The 27,984-nt window shown below is 39.0% G+C and overlaps 1 protein-coding gene across 4 annotated transcripts; it reads left to right on the top strand.

The window, feature by feature from the left end:
* Positions 1 to 42: 42 nt before the first annotated feature.
* On the top strand, positions 43 to 27,312 carry FBXL4 (F-box and leucine rich repeat protein 4). 4 transcript variants are annotated; one of them, XM_083497675.1, is made up of 8 exons: positions 43 to 173; positions 3,959 to 4,559; positions 6,355 to 6,712; positions 9,449 to 9,693; positions 13,925 to 14,138; positions 18,808 to 18,879; positions 20,367 to 20,679; positions 24,750 to 27,312. In XM_083497675.1, the coding sequence occupies exons 2-8, from the start codon at positions 4,069 to 4,071 to the stop codon at positions 24,911 to 24,913; spliced, it is 1,857 nt and encodes a 618-aa protein (XP_083353801.1). In that variant the 5' UTR covers positions 43 to 173; positions 3,959 to 4,068; the 3' UTR covers positions 24,914 to 27,312. The 4 variants fall into 4 exon arrangements, with proteins under 4 accessions (XP_083353801.1, XP_083353802.1, XP_083353804.1 ...); XM_083497676.1 differs by having other exon boundaries at positions 77 to 189; XM_083497678.1 differs by having other exon boundaries at positions 90 to 264.
* The last annotated feature ends 672 nt before the right edge of the window (positions 27,313 to 27,984 follow it).

Here is a 27,984-nt window from a genome sequence, read left to right as displayed (position 1 = left end):
GAGGAGCGAGCGAGCAAAGCCCCGCCCCCCTGGAGCCCCTCCCGGCGTCATGGCGCGTCGCGTGAGCTGCGCCCGCCAGCTTCAAAGATGGCGGCGGTAGCTTCGGCGCCGGTCGCGAACGCGTCCCGCTGCCCAGAGCTGGCTCGGGCAGCGGAGCGAAGATTATCTGAACAGTAAGCATGAAAATGGGTGGGCAGCCTTTTTCTTTCTGGCCGAGGGCGATGCTGGAGCCAGCACCTGGCGGCCGCCCCCTGTTGCTCAGAGGTCTGCCCTGGTAGCTTGCATGGGGGTTTTGGAAGCCAGGGGCGAGGGCTTCGAGGCCACTAGTTGTCTTATCTCTGGCCGCATCAGAAGACTTGAGAAAAGGCCAACGGATGGCAGAGTCCCCCTCCCCCCCTTTCTTTTGCAAATAATGCAGTGTTTTTCCCTTGGCGGAATAAATCCCTTTTGCGAAGGAGCTCTTTTTAATTCCACAGCGGACAAGATCTTGGCGAAGGAATAAGTTATTTGTGATTGTTAACACGTGTCTCCAAAACTACCTTGTGATTAGGTTTTCAATAAGGCCTACCCTTGAGTCCTCATGATTTAAAAATTGCGTGTAGTTTTTCCCTATTGGAGGTCATTCCTGCGTTTACTTTAAATGATGTGGCAGTGCTTTATTATTATTATTGAGCTGCAAGTGTGTGTGAGAGGGAGAGAGCTTAGGCTAGTAATAAAACAGGCTTCCGGGAAAGCAATAGAGTAGGAGTGGTGAGAAGCAGGTCGGGATCTACACGCAGCGTTTAGGGGTGGTGATTTATAGTAGATCACCAAAGGTTACCTACTTGACATTTGGCAACAGCAGGAAGGTTTTCATTAGGCTTCTGTAGTGAAGAAAACATAAGGTAGCCAGGAGTGGACTTTGTGTTAAAAGGACTGTTCGCTTTATTCAATTCTGATACTGTAAATGAACCCTTAGTTTCCAGATGTGCTCAAAAGACACTCTGTTCTTTAATTCTAATGGTGTGCCATTTGCACTTTACTGGTTGAATTTCTAGTAAACAACAACAACCAACAATCCCAAACTACTGTAGATCCAAGAAGCCTGAAAACCTGCCCCACCCTGCAGTAGCGTGAGTGAGATGGTTGTGCAAAGCCTTGAATTTGCTGAGGTTTGGAATGAATGCAGGGAGTGAGAGGATACCAATGGAGAGAAGTGGAAAAGGCAGTGACACAGTGGTGGGAGGAAGATAATTTCAGCAGTTATTTTGTATGGCGTGGAGAACAAAGACATGGTAAATGGTCTATGAAGAAGAGGTTGAAGTTGTGCAAATGACACATGTTAGGGACAATTCTACAGGACCTGAACATACAGGAATGTTTTGAATTGTTAAAATTGAGAAGAAACTAATGTCTCAGGACGGGGGGAACAGATATAGTGAGGATTTAGTAGCCTTTAATTTAGATTGATAGGGGAATTTATAAAGGGAAACGGGAAGTTCAGGCTCTTCTTATTTGATCCTCGCAACAACCCCGTCAAGTTGGTTCGGCTGAGAGACAGTGACTGTCCCAAAGTCAGCCACTGAGTTTTATAATTGAATTGTGGTTTTGAACTCGAGTATCACAGGTTACAGTCTGACACCTTAACCACTATGCCATACCTTATTACAAGTAATCAAATAACATCCACTGGGTTGAATCTGAACTCTTGGGCGATGTCCAACTCACTTTCTCTATAGCATGTTCCGGAGGGGAAAACAAGGTGTAAATAAGAGACATTTGTGGGAGTCATTTTGGAGGCTTTGACATTTCCTAGTAGAAGTGGCCCTCCAGCAGAGTGGGTTGCTGGCAAGTGTACTGTTTTGCATGATGCACGTTACGTAAAATAAATAAAGCATCTAGTTTGAAGCAGAAGATGATGGAGTAGACTGTTGGCACTGGTGAAATCTCTGCTCAGCTACTGAATGGAGTGCAAGCATCCCAGTTGCTGGATATCGGATGGGAGAGTTCTCTTGCACTCATGTCTGGATTGTGAAGTTTGCACCGGGGTTTTGCTTGGCTACTGTGAAAACAGAAAATACCCTGAACTACAGAGGTTTTGGGTGCAGTGGGCTCTATCTTATGTTCTTGAGCATGAACAGATAAATCTGTAGAACAGTGGAGTTTTACTCGTCATTCTGGAGCTGTCAAAACAAAAAAAGTTCTCTCTGAGAAGATAGATTAAATATCTTTTAAAAATTTATAGCGTTGAAATGAATTAAGCTATCTTTACCTTCTTGGCTTTGTTTTGCAGCAAAATAAATAGTTTGCCTTTGAAATGCAGGCAACACTTAGGTTTGTGTTGTGCATGTTCGAGTAAATGTCTGTTACACAAATACTGCATCTATTTTAAGAAGTATTTCATCATCCCTGTTGCAGATTCAACAGGTTATAGGCACTTCTCTTTGCCGCTGAAGATAAACAGCTAAGAGCAGAGACAAGAAGATTAATTTGGGGGTCATCTTGGCTCATAAGTCTGTACATAAGTATATTTGTCAAGGTTAATACAATTCTGGGATTACTAAGGCACTTTGAACACATAACTTTTTGTTCTTTTTATTAAAATGTAGCATCATTCCCTCCTTATGTTAATGTAGTAATTATGTATTTGAAACTAATATTATGTATAAATTATCTTTTTTAAGTGCTTCAATTATATTAACATTGCTTTAAGTTAATATTTCTGGGCAATGGCAAAGCAATTTTTATTCATTTATCTTTTATACTTTTATTTTGGGGTACAAAATTTTAATTAAATTTATTGTATATTGAATTTATAAAGTGTTTTTAAATTTTTTCTAGGTTTTGATTTACTAAGTGTGACTCTATTGGGTGTTTGAAATGTGTGACAACTTGATATATTTGTTCAGTATGGCCTCCATTCTGTGCATCTCATATTTATATACTTTGCCTGCTTTCAGATGCAAATTCTTCTCCTCCTCCTTCTGCTTCTTCTAATAGCCCACACTTCACCCTAAGGTCCCAAGGTGGACTACAATATGAAAACACAATATTGAAAACAGCTTTTAAAAACTGACAATTACAAAATTAAGGTGAATCCTAAAAATGTACACCTCGTGTGTCAAAACACGGTGTGTGACATTGGGGATGCACTGCAAGATCTGGTTAGCACAGAAGATGCTTTCAAAATTAAAGTTACCCTTGAAAGGAACTCTTGCAGAGTATGTTAACTAATGCCATCAGTAGTGTGTATTTGGTCAGCTGCATTATTCTTACCTCAAAAGATGCTGATTTCTAATATAAGACATTTACATTAGCAAAGAGATTCATGCGGAACAATAGACTTGCTTGCTTTAATTCAATAATGTGTGGAGAATAGTTATTTCTAGAGTCAGACATAAATAAGAAGAGGACGGGGTTTCTGTACCTTTTAATAGTTACATAGAAGGGGGATTTCAGCAGATGTAGCTTGCCATGAAGCCTGTTAGCATTTACTGCAACAATTATAGCGTCTCTCTAATTTTGGGGATTTTATTCATCCTTTTGGCAGATTTGATCAATGTAGCCTACTGTCATTTGGACCACAGTGATCTGCTACTCCATATGGTGAATGAGGTGTGAGATTGCAGGGCAGCATATCTATATAACCTGTCCATGTTCGGTGATGCTGCCTTTTCATGCAAAATGATGTTATTTTGAGTACAGCGTCCAAGGTTATGATTCTGAAATTAATTGGATGCCTTTTCACTATTACTACTGCAAAAAATGAAGTGAAAACTAAGATTTGTCTGCAAGCTTTGTTTTTACGGCAATAAGAGACATTTTGTTAGACAATAATATTTTAATGAAACTTTTACTAACTTGTTTTTCTCAAATGTTGCAGTGGCAACTTAAGGCTAGCCAACTAAAACTAGTAAAATCAATTGTGTTTCTTGAATAGTTTTCGTATTAACTGTGCTTTGTTTTTGTTTTGATTTAGGTGCCTGTTGGTTTTTCCAAACGTCCCACAAAGAAGCAATGCATGTCTCTTGAGGATCCCTGACCTTTAGCAACTTGATAATAGCTATCTGGATATCACCAGCATTTCCCATGTTAACAGTTCTGAGCATGTTTTACTACATTTGCCTTCGACGCCGAGCCAGGACAGCTACAAGGGGCGAACCTATGAACAATCGGAGAGCTATTGAATCAAACAGAGCCTTACCTATCAATGTCGAAGTGGTCCAATATGCCAAAGAAGTGTTGGATTTCAGTTCCCATTATGGTAGTGAAAACAGCATGTCATACACCATGTGGAATTTGGCTGGAACTCCTAATGTGTACCCTAGCTCTGGTGACTTCACGCAGACTGCTGTATTTCGAACTTATGGAACATGGTGGGAAGTCTGTCCTAGCGCACGGTCACCTTTCACAAGGACACCACCCAATTTCCATAGTCACGACTATGTAGAGCTTGCTTTTGATGAACCAGTTTATCCCACAGCAATACATGTCCTGGAAACCTATCACCCTGGTGCTGTCGTTAGGATTTTGGCATGTTCTGCAAGTCCTTATTCCCAAACGCTGCCTGCTGAAGTAAGGTAATTCATCTTATTAATTTACTTTTCATTTCCTTGATATCAGATGTGACACACACACACACACACACACACACACAGTGGTACCTCGGCTTACAGATGCTTCAGGTTACAGACGCTTCAGGTTACAGACTCCGCTAACCCAGAAATAGTACCTTGGGTTAATAACTTTGTTTCAGGATGAGAACAGAAATCATGCTCCAGTGGTGTGGCAGCAGCGGGAGGCACCATTAGCTAAAGTGGTGTTTCAGGTTAAGAACAGTTTCAGGTTAAGAACGGACCTCCAGAACGAATTAAGTTCTTAACCCGAGGTACCACTGTATATGCAAATTTATTAATGAAAGAGTGGGGGGAACACAACACAAAGAGAGTGGGGGAAGAAAAGAAAACAATCAGCTCATATTCACAATACAATAAACATCAGTACATCAATCTTAATTTACACATACAGTGCAACATATGCCCTCCAAATGTCCGAATGGGTATCCAGACAAAGTTGTTGTTTAGTCACCATTCTTTGAAGGGTTGTTTTTTTAAAGCAATATGTATGTAGACATGTTTCATACAGGGCCCAATGATGCTGAGACCCGCCAACAAGGTGTGGGGTTGGAGGCACAGAGGATGCAAACCCTTCCTTGGCTGGTCTTCAGCAGGTCCTGAAGATTATAAGAAGAACTCTGTAGGAAGATCCACCTACTCCCTCTTCTGTATTTCCCCAGTGACTAACCAGTTTCCTCCATAAAGCCCACCATCAGGTCTTTAAGGCAATAAACTTTTCCAGCAAATGATATTCAGTGTGCCATACCATATCTGAACGTGGAGCTTCCATATAGCCATTATCCCAAATAGCTTTTGGGGCCAGGGTAGAATTGGGCAATGGCAGCCCTGTAATCTTCTGTCTTAGGTGGCATCTCAATATATTCAGCATGTGACCTATAGTTGTTGTGCTGTAAAAACGTCTCTGCTGCTATAGCTGACAAGGAGCTGAACAGTAGCACTTAAGAATGACAAAATTGCATCACATGTTATTATTCATCATTATTTATTAAATTTGAACACCATCCTTCATCCATAGATCTCAAGGCAGAAGAACTTTGGAATTCAACGTAATCTTCTCAACGTAATGGTGGGCATTTGTGTGTTACCATAGTGGAATACCAATGGCTTCTTCACTATAAAGCCAGTCCTTGGACAAAATAGCTCTTGAAATGGATTCAGAATTCCATCTTTTTGAGCTATTTCGACAACAACACCACAATATCTTTAAAGTTTTATTTCCAAAATATTGGATTGCATAAACTGGGCATGTACTAGTCGGCATCCCAAGGAGACCATTTCTTCCCCATCAAGGCTCAGAAAAATCTTCTGCCATAAAATGTGTGCTGTCTGTACAGCCACTGTCTGGAAAAATACTCACATAAACACATATGTTGGTTATCACTTCATCTGCAATTACCTGCATTTTTTTTTAATAGCCCCTTTAATTGTTCACTTACTGAAATGCATGTTCACTGTGCATTCTCAGTTTTCCCTCCTAAACCTGTGTAAATTGTGCTATATTAAGAAGAAATCAACATCGGAGTCAGTGAATAATGTTAGTATATTATCTAACCTTTTTATTTTGTGAGATATTTATTAAGTTTTATGAGATAGAAGAGTTAAGTATTTTATATCAGCCCCCTTTTAGTGTTCTTCATGCTGTATTTTTTATCAACTTGAACTTAATTTCATTACCAATACTAAAAAAAATTTTTTTTGTCTTAATAATGGTGTTACATGTATACTTTAATTTTTGTAGATGGGAAATCCTTTGGTCAGAGCCACCCACCAAGGTAAATTCACCTCAGGCACGTCGGTTTGCACCTAGTATCAAACGGATAAACTTTCCTACCAACCTAATTCGTCTAGAAGTGAATAGTTCTCTACTGGATTACTACACCGAGTTGGATGCAGTAGTACTACATGGTTTGAGAGAGAGGCCTGTGCTTTCTCTTAATACTTCATTGATTGATATGAATGATCTGGATGATGATGATGATGATGGTGAAGATGGAGAGCAAGACAGCTGCAGCATGGACATCCTTAATAAGCAGTTTAGTGCGGCTGCCTTCAAGGAATGGACAACTAATGGATACTTTGATAAATTGCCTTATGAGGTAAAGGAGTGGGGATTCTTACTTTAAAGCAGAATTGCCATAACCAATTAGGATACAAGGGTTCAAGATAGGTTCATATCCATGATTAGTAACGGCTTCACTCACAGTCCTTTGGAATCTGCCCATGCTTTTTAAAAACAAAATCCCATTTTCTTGATGTGTTTTAAATAAACCACGAGTTCTTCTCAAAGTGGTATTAAACAAATCCAAATAATATTTCGTAAAAATACCAAAATCCAACGAAAAGCTAGCTGAAATTCTGTTTTTAATGGAACTCCCCCCCTCCCCATGAAAATAGCTTTCTTCTTTTGATCTGTTACGGAAAATAACCTTTGCAAGCATAGTTTATCATTGCTGGTTATACTGTGCAAAATAATTTTTGAAATTATTCAAATACAATGTTTGTTGTATACAATGTTTGTTGTATAGTATTGATTATGGAGGAAACTGATTGATAGATATTCATACTAAACCAAATCAAGGGGATGTATATTTTCCCCTCTTGTAAAGAGAAAAGGTAGTCTCTCTAAATCAGGTGTCACCGAGGCTTACCTTGCCTGGGCCGGTTCACTCCAACAGAGATCCCTCCATGGCCGGATTGCGCGCAGACTCGTTTTCGGCGCCTGCACATGTGCAGATGTGATTTCTGGTTTAGCATAGCGGCGGGGGCTCGCCAACGAGCGACTCGGTTCGGGGGCAGCTTGTGGGCCAGTTAAATGACCCCCTTGGGCCGCTTGTGGCCCACGGGCCTTAGGTTGCTGACCCCTGCTCTAAATCCTTCCATTTGTTAAGGCTATAACACCAGTCTCACTTTGGGAACTATTATTCCTCTTCAATTTCTTCCTTTTTTTAAACAAGTCTTAGAAATATTTCAAAATTTCCTCCACAGTTCTTTTCTTTTATGTAAACTGACTTTTTAACGAAAAGCTGTCAGAAACAAACAGCTGCCATTTTTCTTCAGTAATGCATAATAACCACAGTGGTTTGAAAGAGACTCTGCATGTTATAGGATTAGTTTTTAAAAGCGGATATTCAACAGCATTCTGGGAGTCGTTCTGAACACATCATGTCTCCTCACTTATTCATTATAGTATCAAATTGTGCTTTATGCTAGGGCGTGCGCGCGCACACGCACACACTCTCACATACACACACACAGCAAATTTCTGACAAGACACCAGACTCTAAAGTAGTAATGATTAATGGCTATTAGCCTGTAGGCTTGGAAGCTGTTATCTTTGTTTAATCAAAAGCAAAAAAAGTACTTCAGTTACATCTTAATGTCATAATCTTACTGACATTTCATTATACCCTTTTCATTTCAGGTATCATGAAGTGTAATTTTAGTCTAAAGTGGGATTAACTTTTCTGGTGTTGATACTGACATGTTAAAAGATTTTTTTATCTCTAATGCAGAGTTAGTGATGTGTAGATTATCAGATACATTAAAAATGAAATTAGTTAAGGGGACATTATTGAGTTTTTCATATCCTTATTAACCATGTTATAGTAGAGAAATATGAGAAGCATAATTTTGTTCTCTTTAAAAGAACACTATTTTCCTTTTAAACCTTCCTTTACAATTTTCACTGCAATGGCAAGGAATGTCGTCAAGTTAACAGTCTGGAAATTCACTTTGTACTTCTTTGACTAGCTGATGTGTGGGCTCACAAATAACAGCATACAAAGCATTTCAGCCTCATCCTATTTTTGTAACAAACAAAAAATACTAACAGTGCAATTTACATGAACCACAATAACACATAGTATGGAAGAAAACTTGCCTCTTGCACAGGACTGACTTGATTCCTACTCCATCACCAGCACAGCTATTGGTATGGTGGTGTCATTGTAAAATAAGTCAGTCTGCAATTCTGAAAACCCTATATTTCTGTTTTGCTTACAATAAAACCAAAACCATCATGTATCTCTGATAGCATTTGGAGGCAAACAGTTCAGTATGGATTTTGGTTTTTTTATATGAATGTCAAACTTGATTTTTCTGTTCATATGAACTTGAGTTGTTATAGTTGACTCTTGTTTTGGCTATGTGACAACATATAGGTCATGTGGCTAAATTCTGAATAACTGGTCGAATATTTTTAATATTTATATCCCATGTATCTTAATTTATAGGGTCTCAAGAGATCTAACTTTTATTTTATTTTATTTATTTTATATTCCACCCTTCACCCAAAGATCTCAGGGCATTTGCATTTTTGGTGGACACAATCAAGCCCCATTAAGTTCAATGGAAGGGAGTTAATAATGTGCTTCACTCTCTGATAGAAATTAATGGAACTTAAAAAGAACATAATCATGCCAAATAATGAAATAGCTGATTTTGTATGTTTGTGTTGGGCAAGCTGTGTGTGTGTGTGTATGTGTGTGTGTGTGAGAGAGAGAGAGAGAGAGAGACTCAACTGATGTTGTTTTTTAATCTTGAAAGCAGAAATACCTTCTGTTATGTTAATGCATGATTTTAAAAATCCTTAAAGAGAGAAAAGCAGGTGTTTTTTTAAAATGTTTAATTATGTAAAGTATTTTAAAAAGCAAGGTAGAGAGGAACAAAAGAAGCACTAAATAGAAAAATGACTAGGAACAGAAAATGTTTTTCTCCTTAAGTGTATTCAGTTTTTAAAAATCAGTGAACTAATGGGATATATTATCAAATTCAGTGGAAATTATAATTTTAAGGACAGTGGTGTGATGTTCTTTTCTATGTTTTCAATTCAGCTTATCCAGTTGATTTTGAGTCACCTTGCAGTCCCAGATCTGTGTAGACTATCGCAGACATGTAAGCTACTTTATCAGCACTGCTGTGATCCTCTGCAGTACATTCACCTCAGTTTGCAACCTTATTGGGCAAGAATAAACGACACAGCTCTAGAATACCTACAGTCTCGCTGTATCCTTGTCCAGTGGCTGAATTTATCTTGGACTGGAAACAGAGGAACCATTTCTCTATCTGCTTTTAGCAGGTCAGTGCTCTGAACCATGATGTACTAAATATTTGAGAATCATCCCCATACCCCTGCTTCCCACCCCTTTCAGGTAGGACAGAAACGTTCTCTTGTTTCTTTTTCACATTGCCCTAATCCAGCAACAGTAATTCAAACTCAGGTATGGGTTTCCACACATGGATTTGCAGCGGCAGAAGGGAATGGAATTTGACACATAACTACATTTCTAACAACTGGCTTTTGTGTGTGTCAGAGGCAGTGTTGCTCTCTTCTTGGAGTGAAGGTTGAGGGTAAGTTCAGCCTAATTCTCTGCAGTCTTGCCATTTTATCCCATACCATTTCCCTTCCACCTGTCAAACAGTTGGCCACTAAAGCCGTATTTGACAATGGTAGAGATGTAAGTGGACCCATAACTGAAGCAGCGAGGCCTGTGACTTGCCACTGCTGTGTTTATGGATCCCTATATCATGGCAATAATGACCTATCTGAGAGAAATGAGGAATGTTTATTGGGTCAGAGAAGGTAGGCTTCACTGAAGAATTGGGAACATAATGTCATTTCTGTAAGGTTAGCAGTAACAGAGAAGCTAACGAGAAGAGTTCCAGGATGTTGCAGTTCCACATATTAGTGCCAGGGTTTGGGTGGGTTTTGATCTGGCTCAGCCTTTCGATTTTGTGATATGCAAACTAGCCAGGACAGCAGAACTTGAGTTCCCAACCTTTAACCCAGTCAAGCGAAATACTGGCTTTCGTATTAGTTTTGATCATATACTTTATTACTCGCTTTATTTACAGATATTCAACCTCATTTATACAACGTCCTCATGGTCAGTTCAATGATAGTAGTAACCTCGCGCCCGTGGAGATTCTCTACTAGATTGGGAAGTCAGGTTAAGGAATTATGATGACCCGAGATGCTTATAGACAGAGCAGAAAAATATTATTTGATGCTTAGTGGAGAATGGAAATTCTGGAACTCATGAAAGACTGGGCTACAATTGTTTGTATGGTACTGATTTAAAAGTGTGGTTTGCTATTTTTAACCAAATTTTTTAATATTAGCAAATTTTATGTCAGACATTATATTTTTTTAAAAAAAGTAATTGTCCATCGAGAAGTTATTGGGCTAGATGTAGACCTACCTTTTGCAAATGAAAGACACGTGGAAGGACTCAGTGGGAGAAGGGAGCAGAAGCAATTCCCTCTCCCTTTCCCCTGCAGTTCCCCACATCACCTCCCATATGGTTTCTGAAGGTCCCTCAGCCTGCTGGTCCAGGTTTTCAAGGGCTATATATTATTATTATTATTATTATTATTATTATTATTATTATTATTATTTATTATTTATACCCCGCCCATCTGGCTGGGCTTCCCCAGCCACTCTGGGCAGCTTCGAAAAAAAATATTAAAATACTGTAATACATCAAACATTAAAAGCTTCCCTAAACAGGGCTGCCTTCAGATGTCTTCTAAAAGTCTGGTAGTTGTTGTTCTCTTTGACATCTGGTGGGAGGGCGTTCCACAGGGAGGGCGCCACTACCGAGAAGGCCCTCTGCCGTTTCTCGCAGTGGGGGAACCGCCAGAAGGCCCTTGGTGCTGGACCTCAGTGTCCGGGTAGAATGAAAGGGGTGGAGACGCTCCTTCAGATATACTGGACCGAGGCCGTTTAGGGCTTTAAAGGTCAGCACCAACACTTTGAATTGTGCTCAGAAACGTACTGGGAGCCAATGTAGGTCTTTCAAGACCGGTGTTATATGGTCTCGGCGGCCGCTCCCAATCACCAGTCTGGCTGCCGCGTTCTGGATTAGTTGTAGTTTCCGGCTCACCTTCAAAGGTAGCCCCACGTAGAGCGCTTTGCAGTAGTCCAAGCAGGAGATAACCAGAGCATGCGCCACTGGCAAGGCAGTCCGCAGGCAGATAGGGTCTCAGCCTGCGTACCAGATGGAGCTGGTAAACAGCTGCCCTGGATACGGATTTGACCTGTGCCTCCATGGACAGCTGTGAGTCCAAAGTGACTCCCAGGCTACGCACCTGGTCCTTCAGGGTCCTATATGGGCAGAGTTCCTCTTGTGGTTAGCCTAGATCCAGCCCATTGCTTGAACACTGTTAGGCTGCAATCCTCAGCCCATCCTATTACAGTATATTGATGCTTGTGGACCCATGAGTAAGTTGTCTAGGATTTTAGTTTTTAGGTAGAAAAAACCCAAGAGGTAGCTTTGCCTAGTATCTCTATCCTTTGGGGGCCAAACTTTAGATTATGTTTATAGTCCTTTAAAGTTATAGGTAGCTAGCTATTTGTTTATATTTCTGAAAATGTTGAGTATCGGTAGAATATGTATTAACTCCAAGGAAATAGAACAAATTAGAATAGTGATCTAAGAAATCTGACAAGCAAAGGATATATTACCATGAGAGGACAGAATGCTTCAGGCATGTGAACATCCTGAGGCAAAGCTGAAGGTAATTTAACTTATTGATAATGTCCATCTCCTTAGGGCTATATAAGAATGCCATCATGTTTTACTTTTGAGAATTACTAAGTTTGCTAAACTTCTGTGCTTGAGCTAGAAAGGGAGTTTGGGAAATACTGATTGGGACAATAAATCAAATTTAGTAATATATATTTGAATAATTTTATATTGCTCTGTCAGTGAAAGAATGGCATGTGAATTGAGAAAATGGTGTGCATAATCATATTACATACGGATAATTCTGACTTGGCATCAGAAGAGCAGTAGAGTTTTTAACACTGCTTGCTAATGTCAATTGTAGCAGGATAAAGTTTGTGCTGCTGCAAAATATTTGAGTGTTTTGGGAGCAAGAAATTATATTTTAAAGAAATTATACTTTAAAAGTTGCGATTTCAATCGCTTTATTGCATGGAACATTGTAAATCGTGAAGACAATGAAACAAATTTATTTACATTTATTCTGTGTTGGGGTTTTTTGGGGGGAGTGAAAATTAAAGGAATGCTTATGTAAGAATTTGTCTAGGATGTTCACATTACTTGAATAAAGTTGGCTTGGTGTCTTATGGTCTTAAATTTCACAGTACAATAATGTTACAAAAATTAGCCTCCACAGTATGCTTCTTATGTATGTAAAATGTGTATGAAATAATGTGATACCAAAATTCTAAGGCTTGATGTGCATTTAGGCTTAGGGCACATGCTATGCTGTGAGGATATATGGGAAACCTTTGGAACACAAATAACTGCTTCACAAGTTACAAAATGCTTTCAGAAGAGACATTTCGGTGTAGAAATTAACTTAAATCCCAAGCATGAACCCAGTGACCTGTAATGTGTGATGATTACATGTCTGTGTGGTTATTTGCATATACAGTCGTCAAACCTCGGCTGTCGAACGTAATCCGTTCAGGAAGACCGTTCGACTTCCAAAACGTTTGACAACCGAAGCGCGGCTTCTGATTGGTTGCAAGACTTTCTTGTACTCACGCGGAAGCCACGTCGGACGTTTGGGTTCCAAAAGACGTTCGAAAACCGGAGCATTTACTTCCGGGTTTTCAGCATTCAGGAGCCGAAACATTTGAAAACGGAGCCATTTGAGAACCGAGGCTTGTCTACGTACATCAGAAGCTACAATTGAATTCCCACAGTATGCACACATTGCAGCATTTCTGAGAACCAATTTTGTAATTTACAAAATGGGCTCTAGCTTTCTGGTTTAGGTGTATCATGATGCTTCCATGGTAGAATTTTCCTTTTTGTAGCTGTGAGGAAACTTCTCTTGGCTGGTTAAAGTGCTTTCTCTTGGTCCCTGGTGTTGATTATGCTCCCCCCTCAGTTCTGTGTTTAAGCGGTTGCTTTACAGTGGTACCTTGGGTTAAGTACTTAATTTGTTCCGGAGGTCCGTACTTAACCTGAAACTGTTCTTAACCTGAAGTATCACTTTAGCTAATGGGGCATCCCGCTGTCACTGCACCGCTGGAGCACAATTTCTGTTCTCATCCTGAAGCAAAGTTCTTAACCCAAGGTACTATTTCTGGGTTAGCGGAGTCTGTAACCTGAAGCGTATGTAACCTGAAGTGTATGTAACCTGAGGTACCACTGTACTAATAAGGCTTCTTATTAGGCATGCATAGCATTGTTCTCGAGCTTCTAAGACATGGCAAGAGAAATAACTGGGTTTTATCCAGGTGGTCCCGGTCCCCCCCCAATTAAACTACTGTAAGAAAAGACGCTTCTTTTCTTGTTGAATTAACCCACATGACAATGTGCTTTTTACAGATTCTTGAAGGTTTGTGGTTCAGAACTAGTGCGCCTGGAGTTGTCTTGTGGTCATTTCCTCAATGAGGCTTGCTTGGAGGTCATTGCTGAGACGTGTCTGAATCTTCAAGAATTAAATCTCTCCTCCTGTGATAAGCTACCACCTCAGGCTTTCAATCACATTGCCAAATTGTGCAACCTTACACGTCTAATTCTCTACCGAACGAAAGTAGAGGTAAAGTTTTTCTTCTTTTATCAGTGATGATAAGACTTAAGCCTCAGAAACAGAATAGAGTGTAACTTCTGTGAAGTACTCATGTTTGAAAAATTCAGGAAAAAAATATATTTTAGGGCAGTATCCAGCAATCCAGTATCACACATAGGATTTCCCCTCCTCCCTCCCAGATCTGTCCCAAGGATTCCTCAATGCTCCAGAGCAGATTTTGAGGGAACACAAAGCGAAATTTGTTCTATCAACAGTGTCAGTTCTGTTGGTTGACAGCCATCACTGGATTTCGTACTTAAGACTGTAGCTAATAAATACAGCTTGCATCTGCTAGTATAGATATATTGCTAGTTTACTGCATTTCTCTGCTCCCTAATCCCTCAGGATTTTTAATGTGTCTGGTGGGAATTCAATACCATCCATTCTATCATGTGTAACTTAACTTGCTCTCTCCTGGAATGCTGATTGCTACTATGATGTCCTGAGAGTCATCTAAGCGAAAGTCGGGGGGGGGGGGGAGGGAATGCCGTAAGTTTCCTCCACCCTGAGTCAGTGACTGCCAAAGCATCAGTCACAATAATTTTGTTCAAAGTTTCAACTTCAGCAATAGCACATCTTTCTGTTACTAACCAAAGGTTAGTAAATTTAAGGTTAGTAAAATAATTTTTTCCTGATCTGTTTTGGGAGTTACTTACACACAGATGTAATGACAGATTGCGTTCTGCAAGCGTAAAGACCTTCCTTGCTGCCAATGGAAAATACACCTGTTGTAGTCTATGGGTTATTAAAGTATGTGCAGACAGAAGATTCACACGTACACATGTTTCATTTTCAGGCTCAAATTATTGGCTGCAATTGCAGCCAGTTTTATTGCAAACCTACGTCACCCCATGTTTATTCAATGCACATGGCTAGTTATCTCTGTGTTGGGCCAATAGTGGAACAATTTTACCATTTGAAAATGCCTTTTAGAAGAGACCTAGCCTTCTGCTTAAACAATCCAGCAGTAGTTTCCCTTCATGAAATGCAACCCACTGTGTACAAAACCAAGATGTAATAAATTTTCTAATTATAAATAATTACAACTTAAATATTCTTACTTTTTGGAAGCACTTATTACAAGTTATAATTTTGCTTCAGTCATCTAAGTAATCTTTAAGTTATACTAAATTAAGACTGCAGTTATACTCAAAAGAGTTTTGTGCTGGTGGTCTTAGTATTTGCTGACTCTTTAATCCTTTATTCATTGAATATGCATTCACAGCATACTTCCAGAATTTGTTGGCATTGATGCATTTGAGGTGCACAATGGACAATAAAAGTACTTTGTTCATAGTAACTTGACAATACACATCATTATTTTGGCTTGTATATGTATGTTATCTTGATTTGATTCTTATCTTGATTTTCTGTTTCCACTTCTGTGTTGGAGCCAACATGATATCTTGATGAACCTATCAAATCTATGATTCTAGTGCTTTTACATTCAAAAGCATCAGAATGTCATGTTTTTAAAAATAAAGTATCAATTCATATGTTGTGTAACTAACGACCCGACCATTTCAAACTTTTTTATGCTGTTGTTGCATTTGAATGTACATAATAGGAATTATAATTTAGAACTTGTTGCAAACCTATGTTTGTATAACAATATATTTTGTACAACATGGTAACATCTTAGAACTGGCATTGAACAGTGTTTAATGGGGAATAGATTTGCAATCTATTTGCAATCTAGTATCTTAAGGAATCTGGAATCTGGGTACATAATCATTTTCTCCCTGCCACCTTTAAAGTCCTTCTTGCTGCACCCAAAAAAGGTGGTACAGTGGTACCTCAGGTTAAGTACTTAATTCGTTCCGGAGGTCCGTACTTAACCTGAAACTGTTCTTAATCTGAAGCACCACTTTAGCTAATGGGGCCTCCTGCTGCCCCGCCGCCAGAGCACGATTTCTGTTCTCATCCTGAAGCAAAGTTCTTAACCTGAAGCACTATTTCTGGGTTAGCAGAGTCTGTAACCTGAAGCATATGTAACCCGAGGTACCACTGTATATCCCCTGTAGTATAAAAGTTGCCTGAAGCAACAAAATACTTCTTTCAGTTTTCCGAACATACATGTAATTCCCCCCCCCCAAAAGCACAGTACATTTTGTCCTAATTTGCACCAAAAAAACTCACTTCTAAATATGTCTTAAAGTGGCCCTGTTTAAATAGAATCATACAACTTGTTTATTTTCATTTCAATTGCATGTCCAGGCATTGTGCTCCCCAGTCCCCAACCCGCAGACAAATAAAGGACCACATAGACTGGTTTGGATCGAAACAGGCCACAACTGTATTTAACGCCGATGAAAGAGGTTTGGCACGTAGGTCACTCCAGGCAGGGGCTTCCTAAGAATTATATCAAATAGGGTGACGCCTGCGGGGACCGCCATCGGGGGGGAATTTCCTTGGCCCTGGCCACACCAGGGCACGTGGACATGACCACTCTCCCTGGATCACTTTAACAGGATATGTTTGGAGGGGCAGGCAGAGACTACGACCTCCCCTCCATCCAAGACAAAGGATTGCCCCAATGCCCAACGCAGTTGTGACAGTTGCTATGAGGTAGGCAAAACAAAGAATGGAAATATATTTGAAGCCTAACCAAGGCAGAGCGTACAATATTAAAATAAATACTGTAAAACACATGCAAGCAATAAGCAAACATCCTGAAGTGCAAAAAGCTATATTTATGATAATCCCAATATATCACCACTAGATCGGGGGGCGGGGCAGGAGGGGGGCGTGAGTGTTTTCAAACAATACGCACAATATAAGTAAAAATGTGAAAGTCACAACATATCACTCCATTTGAAAATTCAAATAAAATAATTACAGGAGCCAGGTTTGAGGAGGAACATGGGATTTTTTTTTATGTTGGCTAAGGGGGCGTGTGTTACAAAAGCTTGATAAATACTTCAGTAGAATAAGGCATGTCCAACTATATTTGATTAGTCTAGCTTTCATTTTCTTTCACCATTAAATAAATGGAGTTGTGCAGCATTGTGAAAGCTGCACTTTGCCCTTTCTATTCTTTTCTCCATCTACCCTTATGTTGTAGAAATATTCCTTTGAAGACTAAACCTATTGAGTCATCATGTCTGTATATTAAAGTAAGCCTGATTAGAACTCATCTGTGCCTTTAATAATTGATAATAATCAATTGTCCATAAAGACTACAGTACTAATTTGGAAAACCGTTATAAGGCTATGCAATGAAATTCAACTAAGGGGAAACGAGGAAGTCATTTTACAAAGTAAATAACTGTTATTTTCAATAAGGGTATGATTTATGTTTGTTATGTTTTGTTTGTTTTGTGTTATTCTTTGTCGTTGATATTGTAAAAACTAATAAAATTTTTGCAAAAAAAAAAGACTACAGTACTAAAGAGGTTATCAAACATATGTTTGAATACTGAAAATCAGTATTTGCTTACAGAAATATTAAAAGTTATTTAGCAGTTTACTAACATTAAACGTATCAACCACTGTGGCGGTTACATTTTAATAGTAACTAACTTTTGCACAATATTGCCAATTGTTACATTAATCTGACATTGCAGGCAGATAATTAGTGATTAGATAAGACTTGCTCACTATTCATCAATGCTTAACTGTGATATGTATTTATGCATTTTTTTCCCTTCAGTAAAAATCCTGAAAAAGTCTTTTTCAAGCCTCAAAGAAATACACCAAACTTATTATGTTACATTAAAATATAACATTTTTAATGTTTTTACTCTAGTAGAAGTAAATCATTCAGAATTTTTATTTAATTATGTTGGTCCCCAGTTTATTTTCCTGTGACGCCTATTTCTAAACTAAATATCACACTTCAGACTAAGATACGAAATACAGAAAACTACGTCTCAGGACAACTTGGACTACTAATTTAGAATATGTGTTTGTGATTATTTTGTGTGAGATGTGTATTATATGCCTAAAGTTGTAATGCTTACTGCAACCCCCCCAAAAATTGCCATTTCGCAAGGTGCATCTGATATTCTGGTGGAGTCCCTCTTGCTGTATTTTAATGATATGGCACCTCACCATAAGTATGTTTAAAATAGCAGCAACATGACTGTAAAGTGCACGTTGTATTTGTTTCCATCTGTATGTTGCTAGTGACAGGAGCTCGATGATTGTCAGTACCCTTGTCAGCAAGAGCATCCTGTGACATTAAAGTCACCAGCTCGGTCCTGATGCTGTGTGACTCTATTGGCAGTTCCATCAGGCTGCAGCCGATCAGTGAATGTCAGAGATGCTGTACTTTTCTGGGATGTCACCAGCCCTCTGTGTTTTTGGTGTGGCCTTGCTTGTTGTTTGAATTTGCCAGACTTCTAAGAGCTTTCCTAAGGGAAAGGAACTGATAGGTCATGGGAATAAAGGTGTCTTCAGGGCATGCAAAACCACATCCAGAGTGACTTATTATATAAAGGCTTGTAATGATTACCTTGACTCTAAGCCAATCAATGGTTAGAGCATCTGGGGACTCATTAAATGGCATTTGTGGTGTCTGTTACCTAGGTTTTGAGCTGAATTTCAGGGAAAGTGGTGACAGCCTTTAATGTCTAATTGACCCTTTCTCTTTGTGTTTGCTTTCTATATTTGCTTCTGATGTGTTCCCCAATGGCAGCAAACAGCACTGCTCAGCATTCTGAACTTCTGTTCAGATCTTCAGCACCTCAGCCTGGGTAGCTGTGTAATGGTAAGTTTTAAAAGTCCAGGCTCAGTGTATGTTATCAGAATTTAGACTTCCCAGCTCACTTGCAGAAAAATCTAACCGCCTGTTTTCATCCTTTCATCTAATACCTATGCACTTCTTATAAAAAGATAAAATAAATGTTTGCTTGAATTTACATCTGTCCATCTGCCAAGCTTCTATTTCATCACTTGGGCTACTTTGTAGGAATTGCAGAAATCCTCCTGTGTATAGTCATAGGTGGGTAGAATTAATTTATGTATTTAGTTCAAGTCATGGAAATCCCTGTTGTGGTGTTTCCCATACGATGATGTCGCTTGTCACGTGCATGTGTATATTCAAATATATAGCTTCCAGATTTTTAAACGTTCATTTCCTTCTACTTATGCACCTTTAGGATTATGAGCTGGACTGCATATGTTTTTGAGTTGTATATTCCCCCCCCCCAAGCTCAAATTATAATTATTCATCAGATTCTACTGCAGAAGCCGAAATCTGCCATGGAAAACCATTTTGTGTGTGGAGTGGAGTGGACATTATATAGTTTACATCCCAACCCTGTTTCGCCCTCTGCTTTCCAGTGTCACACACAGCCAGATTGCAGCAGCCATGGCTGCGTTTTGCAAGTACTCCCCACCCCCCAAAAAAAGTATAGGAAATAACTATACAGTGTTATCGGTGATTGGTCCGTGATCTGCAGCTTCCCTGCTCCTATGTATCACAATTCTTCTGCAGAACAGACATTGTATCATTACTACTATTCATTGATTTATATACCACTTCCATGCCAAAATGGCTTCTAAGCAGTTTGCAAGTATAAAATCAATTATAAAGTGTCTACACTTAATTCAAATACACAATAAAACAATTCTGTCAAAACATTAAAAATGCAATATATATATATATATATATATCCCATTAAAATATTATATATAAAAAACAAACCCATTAAAAAGCATAGCACTTAAAGCAAAGCAGTTTAAAAATAGGAGCATGCTTAATTTTGTGGCAGAGTAATAAAACAGATAGTTTCATTTGAGTAATAATCCTCTATAGTTGAAGAATATTCATGGTGCCACTCATGACTGACTCATAGCCTAAGTGACATTATCAAGATGGTTGCCACCCATATACTCTGCCATGAAACAGAGTTTTTAAACATTGTGTTCCTTGAGTATATGGAATTGCTTCAATACAGAATTTACCACATGGTGTATCCCAAATAGTCACAAAATGAAGGTGAGGGGGTCCCTGGGGGCCACCCATGACCTCTTGGCAAACTGGCCATCCCTATTTAGGAGACCTGAAGTGTGTGATGTTGCACAGAATAATGTTTGCAGGCTGCATATCGGTATTAAAGACAATTTGCTTATAAACACGCTTGAAATTTGTGGTACTTGTGTCCAACCTGCAACGAACAGGTTCATAATTTTAAATGCAAGATTGAGGGTATAAATACCAGTATCCTCCAAATGAGTGTTATTTCTTCACAGATTGAAGACTATGACACAATAGCTAGCATGATGGGAGCCAAGTGCAAAAAACTTCGTACGCTGGATTTATGGCGATGTAAAAACATTACTGAAAATGGAATAGCAGAGCTAGCTTCCGGCTGTCCACTGTTGGAGGAGCTGGATCTTGGCTGGTGCCCAACCCTTCAGAGCAGCACCGGCTGCTTTGCGCACCTTGCGCGTAAACTCCCAAACTTGCAAAAGCTCTTTCTGACAGCCAACAGGTCTGTGTGTGACTCTGACATAGATGAACTTGCTGCAAATTGTACTAATCTCCGGCAGCTTGATATTTTGGGTGAGTAGCCATAAAAACACTTGGATCTTCTTTAAATCGATCGGTTGTATCAACAGCAGAAGATAAACTGTATGTGTTGTATAAAAGAAGATGTGGTCTTGAAAGTAAATACTGGGTTCATGATTCACATATAAAAAGTTTCCGTGAGAATGCTCTCACGGGTTCAAAGTGTAATGGATTATGGGGTTAGACCAGTTTAATTCCAGATTCTTTGATTTACTGGATTGTGAAGCAGGCAGCAAATTTGTTTAATCGTTTATCCTTTGCTGCTAAAGGGACTAGTTTTCTGATGATTTCCTGAAAATGTTTTAACTGCAATTGCCGGTTTTCAAAAGCTCTTGGAATTTGAATAGCGTGTGACAGGATATATTTATAAAGTGTGAACCTTATGATCAAACAGTTTCTTGCAGAGCACATAATAGAGTGCTCTGTTGGGCTTCTTTCTTCAAAAAGAAACCAAATTTTTATTTTTTGAAAAAGAAATCAGCATAATTTTTCATTTCCTATTGCAATTGGTATAAGAGACTGTCTACGCACCCCCCCCAGCCCCAAAAGCTTAAAACTTAAACTACAGCTTAAAACCGTAGAAAGCTTTTGCTAGTCAAAATGAAAGCTTTTTCATGAAGGTTAAAAAGGAGTTGTTTTTACAGGTTACACATCATGTTAACTATCTTAGCCAAAAGTACAATAATAATGGAAAGCTTTGTGTTCTGATACACAGTCTTGAAATATCCATACTAAATAGTTCATATGAATGTTCCTGTGTTTGTGGCATGTAAAGAGGAAGCCAAAAGAAGCTAATTCATTGACACATAAAATCAAAACACTAGTTCTGGGTATTCCAGGCCTAGAAAAAATGCTGCTCCAGTGTAATGTGGTAAGAAAGGTGTTGTTCATTTACACAAGTGTCATGCTGTGTGACTGCATAGACAGCAGGATTCTTCCATCTTTGCTGGTGTTACAGAAGCCCATCTATACAGATGGATTGATCTCAAACTTTCATACAGCAAAAGAAAACAATACACCAAACCCCTTGTATAAAGTTAAAATATGCACTTCCACCAATTTTTCCATGGCAGTGGTTAATAAAGCCTCCCCAGTTCTTTGTGTTTCCTCAGAAATAAGTCCCATTGTGTTCAAGTGTGTGTTTAGGATCGAAGCCTGAGGCATTTTTCTATTTAGTCATGCTGTTTAGTATTCCAGTAGAATATGGATTTGAAATTTTGTTTCCAAAGAAAGGACTCTTTTGCACATTTCAAGAGATCAGTCAAGACCTTACTTTTTAGAACAGATATGGTTTGTTGGATTAGTGATGCTTTGGTAAAGGTCATAAGCTGTGTGGTAAATCTTAGGTAAAGGTAAAGGGACCCCTGACCATTAGGTCCAGTCGTGACCGACTCTGGGGTTGCGGCGGCCATCATCTCACTTTACAGGCCGAGGAAGCCGGCATGCAGCTTCCGGGTCATGTGGCCAGCATGACTAAGCCGCTTCTGGCGAACCAGAGCAGCACACAGAAACGAGCAGGGACCAAGCAACGGGAGCTCACCCTATCGCGGGGATTTGAACCGCCGACCTTCTGATCAGCAAGCCCTAGGCTCTGTGGTTTAACCCACAGTGCCACCTGTGTCCCATGGTAAATCTTATGCTTTAACATATTATTTTTATTCATCTTAAAATGTTTGTTGCAAGCTGCTTCTACTACTACTGAGGTGCTTGGGAGGCAGGCATGGGATAGAAGTATTTTTTAAATTTTAAATTCCAAACTCTTCAAGGCTGAAGATGTCTTACAACAAGAACTGAATCCATAAAAATGCAGATAGACTTGCCTTCACTACTTTTGACTGCTTCAATGCACTCCCATCTCCCGCACCTGTATGTACTTCCTTCTTGAGCTCAGTCTCTGCCTAAATCTCTGCAATCTCTTCCATAGGGAGAACTTTAATCCCTTCTTTTGGAAAGTTAGTTTTGCCCCCTTTCCCATCTAGCTCTCTTGTTGGCACTAATAACAAAAAATTAAGAACAGAGAAAGATGTCACAGCAAAATGTTTAGTTTCTCTACTGTAGAAATTTTGATTCAGGAATCAGCGCAGCTACTGAATTTGAGAGGCACAACTAAAAGGACTTACGTATTTGCAAGTCGGCAACTTGGTCAACCTGTTGGATGATGTTGTTTTTCTTCGATCCACGAAGAAATGCCAGGTTTAGTGGACTGATTAAAGTATGAAAATGGGTAATATGTGAAAGTGGAATACATAGTTTTGTTCCTTGCCTGCAGGGCACCATATGCAGTGCCATTGTGTGATCACATAAACTGCAGCATATGTGTGGATTATGCTTAAATAAGGGCAAAGAACATGCTCCAGAAAAACAAACTCCCTTTTGATATTTTGACTGCAGCCAGGCAGCATAAAGTACAGCTTAGAAGAATGTGGTGGGTTTAAGCCATCTGTATGCACAATACATCAGTTGCTATCCAAACTCGTTGAATTAAAATCTGTAATTCTAGGTAAGTTCACACAAATTTAAAAGCTCTATTTTCAAATATGTAAAACCACCCGGGCATGAAAGGAGGAATAACAATGCGTTTCCCCCTTGTACAAGAATATTTCACTACCTCATACATGCTGTAAACCCCCCCCCCAAAAAAAAACCTCCCACATCTTCCTAGAATGCCAAAAGCTCCAACTGTCCCCTTCATGGCTGTCAAAATCATCAGCTTTCCTTGACAGTTTCAAAATGCAGTTACTCAGTTTCTGTACAGAAATAAGCAGCACATTAAAAACATAGTCCCCTCTCCAGAAAGGCATCTTGCGCCTGAATTTCTAAGAGCTTCCCTTCCAAAGGTCTCCACAGAACTCCCAGGCCACTCTTTAACCCTTCCACCACCATTTCAATGCAGTATTCCCTGTCTTGGGAGCTGTCGGATTCCAAGAACATTTTAGAGAACAATCTGAAGATACCGTACTTGTTCTAACTTCTTTCCCCACCGGGTAGTAAACAACTCTAGTCCTACTCCTGTGTAAACCTATTGGAAGTTAATGGGCATGACTAAGGTTTATTCATTTCTGTGGGTCTACTCTGAATAGGACTTAGCCAAATACAACCCACTGTTCAGATTTTTGAATAGATATACACATGGTAAATAAAGCAAAGGAATGAAATTCTGCTTGTTGGCAACAAGGTGGTCTTAAGCACACCTTAGCATGCCTGTATCAAATAATTTGTACAAAGAAAAAATTGACTGTTTTTATCTGTGATTATTTAAAACTAATTGTGAGTGGGTATCCCAATGACAGCAACTATCAAAAATTCAGAATGAGCCCTGTGAAATGTTATATTAATACCTTTTGATGGTTAATGCCATGAAGCTTGGAGGAAAGTATATGATGTATGATTTCTTCTGACCTGTTTTCTAAGTGATGTCCCTCTCTAAATATTCACAAGAACACAGCGGGTGCATCTGGGGAGTTGAGGATGGAACACAGATTGACAAGGCAGGCTTTTGTTTTAATTAAACCACATTTCTGCACACTGCAAAGATTGTGCAGAGCGTGTTTTGATTTCTGTAGTTAGTGCTTTGGGCTAGTCTCAACTGGGCCATTTTACTGATAGAAGACTTAGCGAGTACGGTACATAGAACTGGTTTTCCAGTATGTGTCAGAGAGGATAATAGGAAAGGAGGCAGTTAGTGTGAAACTAATGACTATTATATGACTTTCTGCTAATTCCCCACCATCACATATTTTATTCTACCTTTCTCAAAGAAGATGAGTAGCCCTTTTATCATTACAGCAACCTTATAGAGACCATCCAGTGAGTTTCAGGGGTGAACAAAGTCTTCTGGGTTCACTATGCCACACTGCCCTTTAAGCCTGTGTTTGGATGTCAGAGAGGCTTCAGTTTATACTCTTGATTTGGATAAGGGAAAGCCCCATTCAAATGAAATCTTTTTACTGACAATAAACATTGTACTTCCTCACCTTCCCAATAGCACATTGTACTCTGTTTGTTTATTTATGTAACTTTCAACTGGTTTCTTTTCCTTTTTGTCCCCTCCCTTTCTTTTCTAGGCACAAGAATGGTGAGCCCTGCTTCTTTAAGAAAATTGCTGGAGTCTTGCAAAGATCTTTCCTTACTTGACGTGTCCTTCTGTTCACAAATTGATAATAGAGTTGTCCTAGAACTGAATGCCAATTTTCCTAATGTGCTCATCAAGAAGAGTTTCACTCAGTGACTCACTTCATATGCTGCTATATGGAATTGATTTGACAATTCCGTTTCCTGTGAATTTGTGCTGACTTTTTTCAAAGAAAAATATTCTGTGAATAATGGGGAAAAGTTAACTCTTCTTGACATGAAGGTTAAACGTCAAATCAAAGATTTAAAATGTGATAAGCCATTATTCCGTGTACAGTTTCCAGTTACTGTACTTCACAAGTGGACCTCCATATTTGAACTAGAAAGAATCATGTGAATATAAGGTGGCATACATTTAAATGCATATTATGGATCATTCAAGACTGCTTGGATTTTAACAGTGAAATAAGCTTGTAGCAAAAACTAAGCAAGAAATAAAAGAGAGACCTCAATTTTTAAGTTTTAGCATTAGTCTTTTAAGTTGTCTCTCATTGCTTCTACCTTCATTCTTGCTACAAGAAAGTTCTATGGTCCCCAGGGACTGTAGGATTGCACCCTAATAAACTAAACTTTTAGTTACACATAAAAATCTCTGACCTTCTTAGTCAATCAAAGAGCTGACAGACACTAAAGACCCTGCATTACATGATACAAGTTCTATGGGTGTCTCTTGCTTTTAGGAATCCTAGCAACATAAGCATCGGGCTGTTGCCAGCCTTCCTCTTTGATGGTTTCTCTCTCTACTTACGCTACTAGGTTGAGCCTAAGGATGGGGGAACCAGTGAGGGTGCAGAAGAAAAGACTTTGAAAGACAAAGTAGATACAGAGCAAGCCAGGAGAAGTTGACCCATCACTAATTGTCAATCCTACATTTACATATCTGATTTTCAGATGTACAATTAAACTATATCTGTAGCTATATAAGAATCCCTTTCAATTAGACAAAGACTTCCAAGTTTAAAAACACAAGTATTAATCTGATAGATGATGATTGAAACAATGATAATAAAAGATTACAATTTAAGAGGAGACAAAGGAGAAACCCCGTGCCCAGATTCAACCTCGGGTTTTTTCAGTTTCTGCATGTTTTATGCATCCAGCAAGCGCATCTCATTTGGATTTATTGCAAAGTGGGGGGGGGCACTTCATGTTATAGAGTCCCATGTGATTGGAAGCAAAGGTTCCTTCCTTGGTAGGATTATTCTGTTGGAGTAAGCCAACTTTTGGAAGCATATGAATATGATTTATTAGTGTAGCTGAAGCCATTAGAAAAAAACAAAATTTGTAAAACATACTACACAGTTAAAACAATGATTTAAACCAGAACTGAAATCAGTAAGTGTGAGGTGGTATAAAATAGTTGTGTATCTTTTATTTTAATGAGTCTTTAGCATGTGTAAGTTTCTCTGGATTGCATGCTTATTCTGCTGATGTTGCTTCTTATAGAAATAAGACAACAGGATTTCTATTCCAAGAAGTCTTCCGCAGCAGTGAATAGTACCCAAAAACCCACTGAAATTTAAGCTGAAAAAGGAGGGACTCTTGGAGAAGGACATGATTTCAACCAGAAATAAATCTCAACTGTCAGTTCAGTCATACATTAAGGCTCATATTTTTACTCAACTATTTTTACTAAAAATGGGCAGGTGGAACCACTTTGTTCATTTCTACCACTTTTCCTGAAACTTTTCTACAAGCCTGCAGAAAATGCTAAGTGTGTGTTGGTCTGCACTCCTACACAGAGATCACCATTTCTTTAAGGGAAATGGAGATAGCAGGATTGCTTAGCTGATGAAATCCTTGGTTGTGTCTCTTCCCCCAACCCCGTTGTGAGGTCAAGTATGTGTGTACACAATCATGCCTATAGAGGAATGTTACTGATATCCAAGAGGTATATAGAGATAACTACAGCATTCTTTGTGATCATGGTAGCTGGATAATTTGTTGCCACAGTCATGGAAATCGCCGCTGGCTGCTTTACGTGCTATGCAGCTCACATTAAAGTTCCTTCATGTGTTGGTTTACCAACATATATAGTCACACGTGGATACAATAAATACGCCATGCATGTGTGAACCAGGCTTTAAAAGATTGTACTTTGCTGACCGATAGCTATCCTAAAGTTGTTCTGTAAAGATATTTTTTATTTTGCATTTTTAAAAATGTAACTTTATAAATTATATCCAGTGTAATTAAGAATTATATATGTACATACCTGTGACAGAAGAGTGCTTCTTTGGACTCTGTATATTTGCAGATGTTAACCTTCTAAAATAAGCCTTGTTTTATGTAGTTCAGGATATGCATGTTTATGTTTTCTTTGCAGTTAGACAAACACAGTTTTGTTTAAATATTGTTATCACTATAGTGTTTAAGACGTGTGCCTTCTGTTTTTACAATCAGTAATATGTCTAAAGACATTGGATTATTTTCTTCATGAAAATTAGGCTAGGAACGCAAGACTTGTCCAAGAACAAATTAAACTATTCAGACTTCCGCAGCCTTGTCAGATAATATTCACTGGTACCGTTCAAATGATTCGTAGACTGGCATTGACTGGAATGTTCAGAGAAGACTAAGGGTGCCACCAGACTGCCACCATTTTGCTCAAGGGAACTTTGTGAAGCTAAAGTGGATTAAAAGGCTCTGTTGCCGTAGTGCAATTTATCCACTGTAAAAAATAATAATAATCTGACATTTTGTAGCTTGAAAAGTGACAAGGAAATGCAATGAAAGTGTATGATGATGCTTGTCACATAACTGCTCCTCAAACAAATCAGAATGATTTCACAGCAAAGACTAGATTCAGTCTAACCTCTGCATAAACTTTGTGCAAGCAAACTAGGATGAATAAACAGGTTGTCTGGAGGTGACTTGAGGTTCAAATTAGATCCTACATTGGCTTTCACATCTGTGCTCTTCTAAGTGTAGGTTTTTACAACTCCAATTGCTAGCACAGAAATCCTGGCTACACCCATGGAAGCCATCCACCTAAGATAACATTTATAAGCATGGCCTAGAGGAATTTTACAACACAGTTGAACTGTTGGTTGGTTGATTGATTGATTGATTATTAGGCAGCATCCCTCTTAGGTTTTTTCAAAGACTAATTTGTCCATATTCTTCTAACTCTAAAAAGAAAGGAAAAAGTATTCTGCATCCATTGAG

Source organism: Podarcis liolepis (genome assembly GCF_965112155.1).
Source record: "Podarcis liolepis genome assembly, chromosome: 3".
Classification (NCBI taxonomy): domain Eukaryota; kingdom Metazoa; phylum Chordata; class Lepidosauria; order Squamata; family Lacertidae; genus Podarcis; species Podarcis liolepis.
The sequence above is the reverse complement of the archived record's forward strand: the minus strand, read 5'-3'. Positions and strand labels throughout refer to the sequence as shown.